The sequence below is a fragment of the Octopus bimaculoides genome, chromosome 8, assembly GCF_046866305.1.
Source record: "Octopus bimaculoides isolate indiv1 chromosome 8, ASM4686630v1, whole genome shotgun sequence".
NCBI lineage: Eukaryota > Metazoa > Mollusca > Cephalopoda > Octopoda > Octopodidae > Octopus > Octopus bimaculoides.
The window spans coordinates 94,291,625-94,306,803 of NC_142935.1; the positions used below are offsets into that span (position 1 = coordinate 94,291,625).

At 38.0% G+C, this 15,179-nt stretch overlaps 1 protein-coding gene across 2 annotated transcripts in view; it reads left to right on the forward strand.

Moving 5' to 3' along the window:
- Nucleotides 1-15,179, forward strand: part of LOC106883235 (UDP-N-acetylglucosamine transferase subunit ALG14) — a 30,480-nt gene that overhangs the window by 14,349 nt on the left and 952 nt on the right. Inside the window, exons 3-5 of one of the 2 annotated variants that reach the window (XM_014934165.3) lie at nucleotides 3,536-3,658; nucleotides 11,439-11,498; nucleotides 12,881-15,179. The exon at nucleotides 12,881-15,179 is cut by the window's right edge and continues 952 nt beyond it. In XM_014934165.3, coding sequence (XP_014789651.1) covers nucleotides 3,536-3,658; nucleotides 11,439-11,498; nucleotides 12,881-13,051 — 354 coding nt within the window. In that variant the 3' untranslated portion in view covers nucleotides 13,052-15,179. The remainder of the gene's footprint in view (nucleotides 1-3,535; nucleotides 3,659-11,438; nucleotides 11,499-12,880) is intronic. The other variant, XM_014934166.3, reaches the window with a different exon arrangement.

Below are 15,179 nucleotides of genomic sequence, written 5' to 3' on the forward strand. Positions count from 1 at the left end.
TTGTGTAAGTGAATGGCAGAGAAGGGAGTTGAAAGCTTTTCTGATATCAGTGATAGTTAGTATTGTGTGTATGGGAGGTTTTTCTTTTTGCTGTTGAGGAAAGAACACTGTGAATGGGTGGGGCACTCAACTGAAGTTATGCTGACTATGGAAGATAAATTGTGTGAAGCTTATGTAAGAATGTATACTGTTACATAGGCTGTCTGATGCTTATATAAGAATCTATGTGATATTATGTAGGCTATGTGAAGAACTTATGTAAGAAGATCTCTAAGTGTTGGAAAGGACTGATTCAGATATAAGCTGTCATCATCATCATCATCATCATCATCATCATTGTTTAACGTCCGCTTTCCATGCTAGCATGGGTTGGACGATTTGACTGAGGACTGGTGAAACCGGATGGCAACACCAGGCTCCAATCTGATTTGGCAGAGTTTCTACAGCTGGATGCCCTTCCTAACGCCAACCACTCAGAGAGTGTAGTGGGTGCTTTTACGTGTCACCCGCACGAAGGCCAGTCAGGCGGTACTGGCAACGGCCACGCTCAAAATGGTGTATTTTATGTGCCACCTGCACAGGAGCCTGTCCAGGGGCCTGATATGTAATTTACATGAAAGGTAGAGGATGGATGAATTGATAAAAGGGCCGAATAATTTTGTTACTCTTTACCCCACTGTACCATTGGTCACCCTAACCTCTTATTCAATATTCACCGCATTCATCCCCCAATCCTATCCAATCTCTATAGTCGTCACTTACTCTTTCCCACCACCCCTTGTTATCATCTACTCAACACTCTCATTCATTATATTCACCCCTTTTCCCATTTCCCAACTTTCACTTACTCTCCCCTACATTCTTGCAACTGCTGCTCACCCACATTCCCAGTTCTACCCTTATTTACTTCCACTCACCTTTTACTTTGAGGGACCACACAAACACCTCTCACCATTATTTTTATCCCTTTCCTATGCCACCCCGATCACCCCTGCCCCGACTTTTTTTAAATGCGAGTAACCTTGAAAACCCTCTAGAGCAAGAAACCTGTTCTGCTCTAGCCCCCATCCCCCGTACTTTAATCTCTCATCTTCTTGCATAAAGCTGCTATTCTCAGGGTGTGTAGTCTTGCAGATTGCATGGCACTTCACTAATGCTGACAGTATAAAAAAAAGTGCCCACTACATATTGTAAAGTAGTTTGACCTTCAACTGTAGAAACCATGCCAAAGTAGACAGTGAGATATGAGGCAGTTCTTCAGTCTGTTGGATCCTGCCAAATCATCCTATCCATGTTGGTTTGGAGCATGGACATTAAACGATGATGACTTGTATCTGCATGATGTTACATTGATTGGCAAAATTGTATAGTGTCAGACAAAATGTTTTGCTGTACCTAGTTATGACCTGCTCTGCGTTCAAATTCAACCAGGGTCATCTTTACCTTTTAACCTTCTCATTGGTGAATTGAACAAGACAATGCTGGGTCAAGCAGACTTTTTAGTCTAGCTGAGAGCATGACAAATTTTCTAGTGCTGGTGCCATGCAAAAAATGCATCCAATACATTCTGTAATAGAGAGTTGGAGTTAGGGAAGGCATCCAGCTGTAGAATTCATACTGAAACGGAGACAACCGAGCAAGGTATGGACTCTGTTGACACAGTCAGCCCATGCGAGTATGGAAAACTGGATGAAGATGATGTTGGTGATTCAGAGTTTTTGGTAAAACAACAGAGGAATTGGAGAAGCTGCTTTTCAGAACTGCTCTATAAGGTGCAGATGTGACTGTCTGTTGGGTAAGAAGTTTGCTACCCAACTACATGGTTTCAAATACAGCCCCACTGCATTGCATCTTGGCTAAGTGTTTTCTATTATAGCCTTGGATCAATCAAATCCTTTGCAAGTGGATTTGGTAGATGGAAACTGAATGAAGCCCATCGCGCGTGTGTGTGTTACTGTGCCCTTACCTTTACATCACGTGATAGTTGTAAGCAAGTGTCACTGTCATGCAAGCAGTGTCCTTTGTTTCCAATCTTCCAAAACATGTCTGATCATGAGGAGATATTATTTTGGGGAAAACGTGAGGGTTGGTGACAGGAAGAGCATCCATCTGTAGAAAATCTGCTTCAACAAATTTTGTCTGACCTGTGCAAGCATGGAAAAGTGGACATAAACCAGTGATGATGATGAATGACCTCCTGACAAAGTAAAAGCTTATAGCTACATAGTTTACTAGTGGAGTTTTACTTATATTTTAAACATATAGGCGTAGGAGTGGCTGTGTGGTAAGCAGCTTGCTTACCAACCACATGGTCCCAGGTTCAGTCCCACTGCATGGCATCTTGGGCAAGTGTCTTCTCCTATAGCCTCAGGCCAACCAAAGCCTTGTGAGTGGATTTGGTAGACGGTAACTGAAAGAAGCCTGTCGTATATATGTATATATATATATGTATGTGTTTGTATGTCTGTGTTTGTCCCCCTAGCATTGTTTGACAACCGATGCTGGTGTGTGTTTATGTCCCTGTCACTTAGCGGTTCGGCAAAAAGAGACAGATAGAATAAGTACTAGGCTTCCAAAGAATAAGTCCTGGGGTCGATTTGCTTGACTAAAGGCGGTGCTCCAGCATGGCCACAGTCAAAAGACTGAAACAAGTAAAAGAGTAAAAGAGTATATAAAGTCCTGAGATGAAGGACTTAAGATTGAATGTTAATGGCTAAAATACTAGTCAGTCACTCTAGTTGGTGAGGCCTCACATTAGTGAGTGGGACTGGTGTGCTGTAAAGCCATTGAGAAGAAGGCCCAGAAATGGTGTGCATTCCCTTCTGATGACTCCTGATGACCCATTAGCATTTGGTGTGCAGAACATTTGATTGGCAGCACTTGTAGTAGCAAGTCATTTACCAGACTCTAAATTTATAATTTTGATAATTTCTTTCAGAAATGAAAAGAATACTCTTTTACTCTTTTACTTGTTTCAGTCATTTGACTGCGGCCATGCTGGAGCACTGCCTTTAGTCGAATCAAATCGACCCCAGGAGTTATTCTTTGTAAGCCTAGTACTTATTCTATCGGTCTCTTTTGCTGAACCGCTAAGTTACGGGGACGTAAACACACCAGCATCGGTTGTCAAGTGATGGTGGGGGGACAAACACAGACACACAAACATATATATATATATACATATATATGACGGGCTTCTTTCAGTTTCCGTCTACCAAATCCACTCACAAGGCTTTGGTCGGCCCGAGGCTATAGTAGAAGACACTTGCCCAAGGTGCCACGCAGTGGGACTGAACCCGGAACCATGTGGTTGGTAAGCAAGCTACTTACCACACAGCCACTCCTGTGCCTACCACATATTTATATTTTAAATAAAAAAAAATTATACTTCACTATACTGAATTCTTTTTTTTTAATGTCTCATCTCTGTCTTTGTTAAATTTTGCTATTTTTACTGCTGCCATTAATATTATCGCTGTTGTTGTTAAATGTATATCTAAGACCTGCTTCTTTTGCTGTCTTCCCTCTGTTGCAGTATAAAGTCTACCACATTCCACGAAGTCGAGAAGTTGGACAGTCATACTTTTCCTCCATTTTCTCCACAATTTATTCTTGCTTCTGTTGCTTCCCCCTGGTTCGCAGGATCCATCCTGATCTTGTAAGTAATAAGTGTTTCACACATTCCTTCTGCTTATCAATAGATTACATCCCAATCACTTTTTCCTTTCAATGTTTGTAGAGCATCAGGCATTATCTCTGCAATATTTCGTTATATCCTTCTATGGGCTGTGTACAAATCTCATTGATGTTAACTTTGTTATTCTTTTAAATATTGCTTCCACATCTGGGATGGTGCTGCTGCTATGTACACATATATCCTGGACTACATCAAGAGAAAGTTCACTTGACTAATTGACATTAAATCACTCTCAGACAATCTCCAGCTTCTGGCCCATTGGTGTGTTGTCTCCTTTCTCTGTCTTTCCTGTCACTAGTCACTGTTTTAATGGCATCTATTTATTGGAGATGGCTGGTATTTTACTGCCTCCACTCAGCCATTCCCAATCCACTCCACTCTTGTTACCCCCTTTGTGTCCAACACTCCCAGCCCCTTGCAACAGTTCAAACCAGACATTAATAGCTTCAATCTCACCAGTGTAGGAGGGCTTGCAAAGTTCATGGATATTCTAAATATTTGGAAGATAGTTAATATTCTTAATTATTAATTTGATGTTTAAAAGCTAAAATGTTTGGCATTTTCACATCTCCAGTTAGGGGACAATCTTCGAGAAGTGGGCTACAAGAGACATGGTTCATCATCAGATGGGTTACACTACTCAAAAAAATTCAACTAATTTTTTCATTAGACATGTCATTCAAAAAGTCCCACAGGTTCCAGTTTGCCCATGTCTAGTCTAGACCCAGGAAATTAAACAAAAAGTGTAAGTACCTGTCAAATTGTGGAATCAATTTTATCAACTATTTTCTCCTCTTTGTAATTTGTGATCTTGTGTCTAAATTAGAAATATAGAATTATAACAATCATTTCTTGAGGTGGTGGATTGACAGAGTTGGCGAGTGTTAGACAAAATACCTTGTGGTATTTATACCACTTGGATTCCTTATTTTGAATCCTACCACGGTCAACTTTGCATTTCATTCTTCTGTGCTTAATAAAAATAAGAACCAATTTGGAGCTGGGCTCAATTTAATTAACTGTATCTTCACTCAAATTTGATATATTGTTCCTATGTAAGCACTCAGTTTTAATTATATCTTTAAGGTGGTGAGCTAATAGAATCGTTAGCATGCTAGGCAAAATGTTTAGTGGCATTTCGTTCATACTCCCTTTTTACTCTTTTACTTGTTTCAGTCATTTGACTGTGGCCATGCTGGGGCACCGCCTTTTAGTCGAGCAAATTGACCCCAGGACTTATTCTTTGTAAGCTCAGTACTTATTCTGTCGGTCTCTTTTTGCCAAACCACTAAGTTACGGGGACGTAAACACACCAGCCTTGGTTGTCAAGCGAAGTTGGGGGGACAAACACAGACACACAAACATACACACACATACATATACATATATATATATACATATATACGACGGGCTTCTTTCAGTTTATGTCTACCAAATCCACTCACAAGGCTTTGGTCGGCCCGAGGCTATAGTAGAAGATACCTGCCCAAGGTGCCACGCAGTGAGACTGAACCCAGAACCATATGGTTGGTAAGAAAGCTACTTACCACACAGCCACTCCTGTGCCTTCATGTTTTGAGTTCAAATTCAGCTGAGGTTGACTTTACCTTTCATCCTTTTGGTATCATCACCGGGGTCAACATAATTGACTTATCCCCTCCCCCTGCTATTGCTAGCCTTGTGCCAAAATTCGAAATTAATATTATATCTCTTTATGTTCTTCAAATCTTACTGAGGTTAACTTCACCTGTTGAGGGTCTCAATAAAAGTCTCAAACATCAAATTGATTCAGTTGATGATTTTCTTCCTCCGGCTGTATATTTGGCCTTGTGTTAATATTAGGAATAATTGCTTTTAGATGCGGTACAAGGTCAGTAATTTTAAGAGCAGGAGGTTAGTTTTGAACATTGATCCCAGTATTTGACTGGTACTTATTGTATTGACTAAGAAAGGATGAAAGGCAAAGTTGACCTCGGTGGGATTTAAACTCAGAACGTAAAGCTTGAATAAAAGGGGATTTCTGATTCAGAAACAGCCAGCAATTTTGAGGGGAGAGAGTCAATCACATGAACTCCAGTACTCATATCAAAACTCATGTCTACAGCCGAGTGAACTGAAGCAACATGAAATAAAGTGTGTTGTTCAAGAACACAACAGCGCCCGGTCCGGGAATCGAACTCACTACCTCACGATTGTGAACCTGACGCTCTAACCACTGAATCATGACATAAAAAATGCACATAGTAGACGTACGCCAATTTCAGTCGCGCATGTTCAGGAAAATAAAGCTTTGGATCTTTGGGGTTTGACGGGCAACATTTGTTTTCTTAACGAAACACTTTCAAACTTGGGACACTGGTAGAATGTGTAATATAAAACAACTTCTTCTCTTAACCTTCTTAACAAAATTTTGTACATCGCAAGTTATTTCATGTTAAAGTTGTCGTATTTCTGTAATTTCAACCAATCACTGACGTCTATTCAGCTGAATACAGTCAGTGCCTACCGGTGATAAAAATGTTATTCCCTGTGACATATTTCATCCGGTTTAATCGTAATTTATACGCATATATTGTTTATATAATAAATTACGCTAACCCTAACCCCAACCCTAACCCTAACCCTAACTTTAAAACCCGAACCCTAACCCTATTTTGATGGCTTTTCCCCCTTTGTTTACGAACAGTCTAGTTAATCGGAAATGTCAGAACTAACGGGGATTAATACCATATACACCGTTACAGCACTTACTGTTTTCAACTGAATAGACGTCAGTGATTGGTTGAAATTATCGAAATAAGACAATTTTTAACGTGAAATAACTTCGAATACAAAATTTATTATCTGTTCTATACCACAAAATATAGAAGTATACGAAGTTTGAAAGTGTTTCGGTACCAAAACACTACATAAAAAAATGTTGCCCGTCAAATCACAAATGTCCAAAGCTTTTAGTACATTAAAGCGTGTAATATAGGCTGAACTTCGGATATAAGACCAAGCGGTGATTTTTGAAGACATATTTCTTCGAAAACACATGCGTCGTATATCTCATCAGATACGGTATTTATGTGTTCGATAATAATCCACAGCTGACATAAGAACCTCTAAATTCATGAGATCCCAAGGAAACTGTTCAGTGTGGCCATGTTTTAAGACGCCGCTGTTTCTGGGGCGATAAAATAGATAAGAGGTATGCGTTGAATTTAATTCAACGGACTGTATGCCTTTCTTACACATTTCGGGCCTTCAGCATGTGTAAGAAAATATTTTTCGTATGGACCCGTATTAGTTGTGTCTCTTTAGGTTGTTAGTTTAAATCCTGACCCTATTGGTTTTATTCCTATTCAATTGGAGTCGATAAAATAATTATCAGTACCATAATTAGTAAGTAAATGTACAAACTAATTACTGGTGTTATTTAGTTTATTTATCTAAACGGCATCATCAAGAACCGATATTAATTTCACTGTATGTGTAGCAAGGGAGGTAATTTAAGAATTTTTTGCTCAACTATTATCTCCCTTCTACTGTAGTTTTTACGTGTTCGTAGATTTTTTTTTTTTTTTTGTAGTCAATTATCTTCTTTTTATCATCAACATTGTTGTCTAAAACCATTATCATCATATGGTCAGTGGGTCAGTACACTGCCACCTTCAGTGTTTGTATTAACGGATCTTTTCTGTTTGATTCCCAGCGGTTCCAAAAATTAAAGTTTACCGAAAATTTTAAAATTTGGTACAAATAATACACTTGCCCAAACTGAATTGCTGGAGTTATTTCATTTTTTTCCCCATAAAAATGTTTTTAATAAGTTATAGAGGTTTAAAGTTTGATCATTTTCATCCAGTCAGGAAACTAGATTCGGAAGCTGTCATTTTGTCGTCAACATCCTGAAAATAGCACATGTTGTCAATATTTGTAAACAACACGTGTTATGTTTTCACTAATTTTCTTTCATGCAAATAAATCTTATTTAGCTGTTACTTTTAGCATACCTCACAACCACCAGTGTTTAATGCAAATGCGATAAACATATTGCAATTTTTAACAGAAGATTTAGAAGAATTAGATGAAAGTTCTCCGGTCATTTTCTTTCACGTAAATAAATGTTTAAGTTAATTTAAGAGAGAGAAACATTTAGTTTTAAATCTCTCAGCGAGATGCTGGGAAATAAACTTTAATTTAAAAGAGTTATCCAAAAAATCTTATTTAGCAATTATTTTTAGCACATCTCACAACCACCTCAATGGCAAAAAGAAACACATTAAACAAACAATTTAAATATGTTTAATTACAATTTAAATATGCTAAAAAAACATTTAACTTTCGGGTTTAATTTTAAAAATATCTTCCTCTGTTTTCAATGCTTCCATAATAGAAGCAAATTTACTGGAGCTTGCAGCTATAGTTACACAGAACACAGCATCAAATTTGTCATCATGTGCTTCCTTGCAGATAAAAGACTTTTCAAAGACTGTTTGGATTTGCTTGGTTCTGTGGCAACAGGCACGTTGAGAGACAAAAGTGTTCTCATGTTCCACTTCTTGCTATCGAAGCAGCCATGAATGTGTCTGTGGCTTATGTTTGGCTAAAATTACCAAAATTTTCAAACTTTAATTAAGGAGTGGCTGTGTGGTAAGTAGCTTGCTTACCAACCACATGGTTCCGGGTTCAGTCCCACTGCGTGGCATCTTGGGCAAATGTCTTCTACTATAGCCTCGGGCTGACCAAAGCCTTGTGAGTGGATTTGGTAGACGGAAACGGAAAGAAGCCCGTCATATATATGTATATATATATATATATATATGTGTGTTTGTGTGTCTGTGTTTGTCCCCCTAGCATTGCTTGACAACCGATGCTGGTGTGTGTTTATGTCCCCGTCACTTAGCGGTTCGGCAAAAAGAGACCGATAGAATAAGTACTAGGCCTACAAAGAATAAGTCCCGGGGTCGACTTGCTCAACTAAAAAAAAGGTGGTGCTCCAGCATGGCCACAGTCAAATGACTGAAACAAGTAAAAGAGTAATAACTCTTTATTTGTAGATTTATAGTGAAAATTACTTTCCGGTCATTAAGTAGCCTATAAAAGTATATCGTTACACTGAATATGAAATCAATTCAAACAGAAAATTGCCACTAGCAACCAAACAGAAAGGATCTGCATTGACATATAAATAGGGTAGTTTTGAGTCGATGTTGCAGCCTCAAAATGTGGTTGCTCAACTTGCTAGAAATATCAACATCGCACACTACTGTCTTAAAAAAAGGACTTGTTGGATCAGTGTTTTTCAACCATTTATAACCTATGAACCCCTTTCACTCGGATGGCTACTCCTAGCTATTCGATGTTCAAAAAAATCACATTATTTTTTTTATAATTAAATATCATTAGGAATTATAGAAAAAAATTGTTAAAATATTTTGTAAATTGCAGAAAGTATAACAAATGTATTGCTGATAAATTTTTATAAAATTGTCTTATATGGACCCCATGGGAGGCGCAATGGCCCAGTGGTTAGGGCAGCGGACTCGCGGTCATAGGATCGCAGTTTCGATTCCCAGATCGGGCGTTGTGAGTGTTTATTGAGGGAAAACACCTAAAGCTCCACGAGGCTCCAGCAGGGGATGGTGGCGAACCCTGCTGTACTCTTTCACCACGACTTTCTCTCACTCTTACTTCCTGTTTCTGTTGTACCTGTAATTCAAAGGGTCAGCCTTGTCACACTGTGTCACGCTGAATATCCCCGAGAACTACGTTAAGGGTACACGTGTCTGTGGAGTGCTCAGCCACTTGCACGTTAATTTCACGAGCAGGCTGTTTCGTTGATCGGATCAACTGGAACCCTCGACGTCGTAAGCGACGGAGTGCCAACAATATGGACCCCAGTCGAAAATCACTTTATTGAATAATGTAGCCCTAGATATTCTATGGTTTAAATGCTCTGGGATGGTTATGGCTGGGACATCTTTGATAATAGATCTGCTGGGCAGGCACTGATCTGGAACTTAGCAACAACAACAAAGGGCTTATTGACTCTATAATCCAAGATACACTGAATATATGATGAGGTGATCACAGCTGGAACATATTTGATAAAAGATCTGCTTGCTTTTGATATACCATATTTGAAAATAGAGCAAGGTGGTCATGGCTGGAATGTCTTTGATAGGCCTCTTGTGGATCTGAGCTGACTTGGGGCTAAACAATAACAGTGATTTGAACCAATTTGGAAACTGGGTTGACTCCTTCATGAAGTACATTTGTATGTTATTGTAGTATCTATATATTGTAGTATCTATATATTGTAGTATCTATATATTGTAGTATCTATATATTGTAGTATCCATATATCCTTCATGAAGTACATTTGTATGTTATTGTAGTATCTATATATTGTAGTATCTATATATTGTAGTATCCATATATTGTAGTATCTATATATTGTAGTATCTATATATTGTAGTATCTATATATTGTAGTATCTATATATTGTAGTATCTATATATTGTAGTATCTATATATCCTTCATGAAGTACATTTGTATGTTATTGTAGTATCTATAGTAGGTCTTTGTAACATTTGTAATTAGTATCCTCATTATAAACCAGGCTCTGTTGGTTTAACACTCCTTTATTTCTAGACCTAAACCACTAATATCACAAACTGTAATTACATATATTTGTAAACTAGTTCACAACATTCCTAAAATGCTTAAGACATTTTCAGAACGAATGTTTCACTCCTAGTTAAACATATTGGGGGTGAATTTTCCTCCTAGATAGTAAGTAACATTGCAAGATGGTATAATACTTATTTACCTATGTAAAGTCAACTGAGGCAATGTAGAATTCACTTTTTTTTGTTACCATATTTCTCTTGGAGTACATTGTTTTTGTTTTAGTAAATTTTGAAAATAAGAATTTAATAAAATAATTTTGTCATTATTACGCTGTTGTTTGGAGCATAGAATAACATGAACTTTTGATGGTTTCAGTTTAGATCATTTTTAAAATCGGAAATTTATGTCATGGAACCAGGAGCAGTCTGGGATTAGTTGGTGTCAAAAAAGTTAAATGAACTGCTAAAATACACAAAACATTTGAAACCATGCTAAAACAGACAATTGGAGCGTGAACAACTCTCTGGCTGGCCAGCTCCTGTCAAACTGTCCAACCCATGTTGTTGTTGGCACTCCGTCGCTTATGACGTCGAGGGTTCCAGTTGATCCGATCAACGGAACAGCCTGCTCGTGAAATTAACGTGCAAGTGGCTGAGCACTCCACAGACACGTGTACCCTTAACGTAGTTCTCGGAGATGTTCAGCGTGACACAGTGTGACAAGGCAGGCCCTTTGAATTACAGGTACAACAGAAACAGGAAGTAAAAGTGAGAGAAAGTTGTGGTGAAAGAGTACAGCAGGGTTCGCCACCATCCCCTGCCGGAGCCTCGTGGAGCTTCAGGTGCTTTCACTCAATAAACACTCACAACACCCGGTCTGGGAATCGAAACCGCGATCCTATGACCGCGAGTCCGCTGCCCTAACCACTGGGCCATTGTGCCTCCACTGTCCAACCCATGACAGCATGGAAAACAGACGTAAAATGATAACAACAACAATGATGATGATGATGACTTGCTTTGAATTAGAACTCAAAAGTCTTTAATATAATAAATAACCAACTGCTATATTCATTTAAGCAATTTTCTACTTAATTGTTTTGTATCACTTCTCTTCCAGATCCTGTGTAATGGCCCCGGAATCTGTGTACCTATTGTATTTGTTGGACTTATACTCAAGGTGGGTTTCAGTTATGTAAGACTAAATTGATGTGTGATGTTGTTGTTGATGATGATGATGTTGTTGTGTATCGTCAGTCCTGAGTCAGTAATTAGTTGAGTAAATAATTAGGTACAAGTTATAGCTCAAACAATATCATATCTTTGCCTCATAGAGACCTATATTAAACAGGCAGTGGTTTATTGTATTGTGTATCATGTGACAGTTTAAATATGTAATTTTTCCCATTGTTAGTACAACTAATGTTCTGAGAGACATTGATCCAGTGAATCTTCACACAAAGGCATTCCAGGCATGACCATCCTATCTTTTTCTTATTTTCTTTTTTTGCAGACAACATATGAAAACAACATGATTGTGTTCCCCTATTTGTTTTTTGTTCAAAATAGCAGTGTCTGATTTGAGAAAGATTTGGTTGCTATATCTAGCAGAGGTTTTCTTGATGACTCATTTTGTATGTTTGTAGGTATGGTTGTACCTTTTGCATGCCTGTAGGTGAGTGTGGTAAACCTTTTGTGCCCCTGTAAGTGAGTTTTAGACAAAGAGGATTTGGTCATATGAATCTTGTTGTTTCTCTACACTTTTTACCGATGGCATGTGCATCCTGGTATGGTGCTTGGATCTAATGGGGGTTACTAATATTGAAGCTATTTTTTAGTGGTGCTTTATGTTTGTCTGGATCAGGTGGGAGAAATATTTTAGTGGGATAAGATGGTGTTGTAGTGTTCTTATTTTAACATTCCAGCACAGCACTCCGTAACACGATTACTGTACACTAGAAGGGTACTTTTAAGAAGATAATTAGATGCTACAAATGCCACACAAGTATTTACGAGGTTTATAGACCTGCTTGAAACAGCTGCTAAATCTCCTTTTAATCGCATTCATCATCGTCATCATCATTTAATGTTTGCTTTCCATGCTAGCATGGTTTGGATGATTTGACTGAGGACTGGTGAACCAGATGGCTACACCAGGCTCCAATCTGATTTGGCAGAGTTTCTACTGCTGGATGCCCTTCCTAATGCCAACCACTCTGAGAGTGTAGTGGGTGCTTTTATGTGCCACTGGCACGATGGCCAGTCAGGAGGTACTGTCTTAAAGAAAGGGTACATTGCATAATGTAGTTCAAGAAAACAGGTAGAATGCCTTTGATCACCAAAATTGTCCTAGGGCTGAACAAAACCAATGTTATTTTCTGCTAAAATAGCACACCTTAACAAGATTTTTATACACTTAAACAGTATTCCCCAAGCACATTCCGAAACTATGACCATACACTAGATGTGTTCGCAAACAACAGCAGATTGCCTGTCTACATTGTTGATCTTGTTGATGTTATAAAATGTAAGTTTTTTCTGTTTCTCTCTTTCTCTCTTCAGTATCTCTTCCTGATGGATGTCACCATAGTGTATGTGGAAAGTGTCTGCCGTGTCAAAACTTTGTCTCTGTCAGCGCAACTGCTCTACCCTTTCATTGACCACCTCCTGGTGCAGTGGCCACAGCTGAAGGAGCGATACAGTGGCGCCGACTTTCTTGGACGGTTAATCTAATGTAGTGCAATGGGACAATATCATAACACTGCTACCATCTCTACCAGTACCACTGTTTTACCACTGAGTCTCATTCTAAACCCCAGCTTCTGATAATGATCTCTCAACCAATGGACTTGTATTGCAACACCTTGTGTACACTTCTGCTACTGCCGCTGCTGTGCTCTTAACAACATTGCCATAAACTGGAGCAACACTACAAAATAGTCTGCCATACACTAGAGGTGCACTTTCAGTAACAGTGTCTTGCAATAAAATACCACTTTTGCTTTCAGTAAGTTTTGCCATGCATAAATGGGGCCACTTCTAACAACATTGGTATCCACGAAATGTGCATTTCAAATAACATTACAGGTACAACACCAATTGGTTCCAAGTCCTTTCTGGGTTACCTATATTTTTCTGAACCAAGGGTGAGTTTCACTAAATTAAACAAACATTAAATTTATTTGAATAATTAAATGAAATACAGGTACTTTGTACATTAGTACCAATGATACAAGTTTGTTAGTAATGTACTACGCAAGGTATTTTGAAACGCTCACCCAGTAAACTGGCTTGTGTCCATGGGAATTTGAAGTTCTTGCTTGCAAAATAGTGTGGATTATAAGAGATTCAGGACCATCAGTGTCCAGAAAGTTGGTGTTGTACCTGTATCATACACTAGAACAGTGCACCCGAAAATATTGATAGACACTAGAATAATATTACTGTCAATATTGCTGTACACTACAAGAAGACATTCCAAAACAATGGCCGCACACTATATGTACACTTCCCTAAAACATTGATGTACAGCAAAATTGCACTAAAAACAACTGTGACACACACACACACACACACACACACACACACACACACACACACACACACACACACACACACACACACACATACACACACACACACACACTCTCACACACACACGCACACACCAGACCTGGGCTGCAAACTCTGCTTTGGACTAGAGCTGCACTCCAAACTCTGCACTAATCCCTGCTAAATCCAACTCAACTCTGTCTAAGTGGAGCAATGTTAGATTTTAATAGTTTCTCTCTAGTGTATAACATAGCAGAGTATGTCTGTGTCTATCTATCATTTGACAGAAATATATATATGTGTGTATGTATGTATCTGTCTCTCATACAAATATATATTGCATTGTTAATATATATATGTGTGTGTGTGTATGTGTGTGTATAGATGCACATTATGTGTGTATATACCTCACACACTTGTCAGTCTAGTATCTCACCATTATTGTAGGGAGGTGCAACAGACTTAGAAATTATTTTCAGATTTATTGCTTACAAGCTTTATACACACGCATGTCACACAGAGTTTCATCATATAACCAACAAATGTAATCATTGCTACTGTTATTGACTTACAAATAGAGAAAACATGATAGTTTCTTTTATATAGTCACTTCCTATTATACTAAGTAACTATGCCTAGAATATAGATTTATATATAGTACTAGTTGGTATACTGTCTAGTTAACCTGCTCTTAGCATTATATATCTCAAAGTATACAGTATTATAAATTTATTTTAGCCAGTCTTATTGTATACTTTGATTAATATACCCACTATTGACAAATGTAATGAGTGTGTATTTTTCTGACTTATGGATTCTTAGCCAACTATATATAATAGTTAATCTTGCCTTATGATATACATATAACACTAGTTTAACTAGATATCCTCACCTCATACTGTGTGTTTGTGTGTGTGTGTGTGTATGTATATATATATATATATATATATATATATATATATATATATATATATATATATATATAAAAGTTCATGGTTAACTCTGTGGTAAGTTGACACAATGCATATTTTCTCCTTGCATTCAATAAAGAAATATTTTAACATAACAAACTTAGATGTTTCTAGACTACAACTAACCCCTTCTGTGATGATATTACAAGGATAATCTTTTTCTCTAGAAACACTGAGATTTGGTGGTTGGCTGTTCTGTTGTTTGGTCATAAGTTTATAAACATATTGTCACTGAAGTTTCAGCCACAGACCATTAGTGATCTTAAACCAACCACTCGTCGTTCAGATGGTTAAAAGACTGAGAAGTGTAAATTATCACACTAACTCATTTCAGAAAT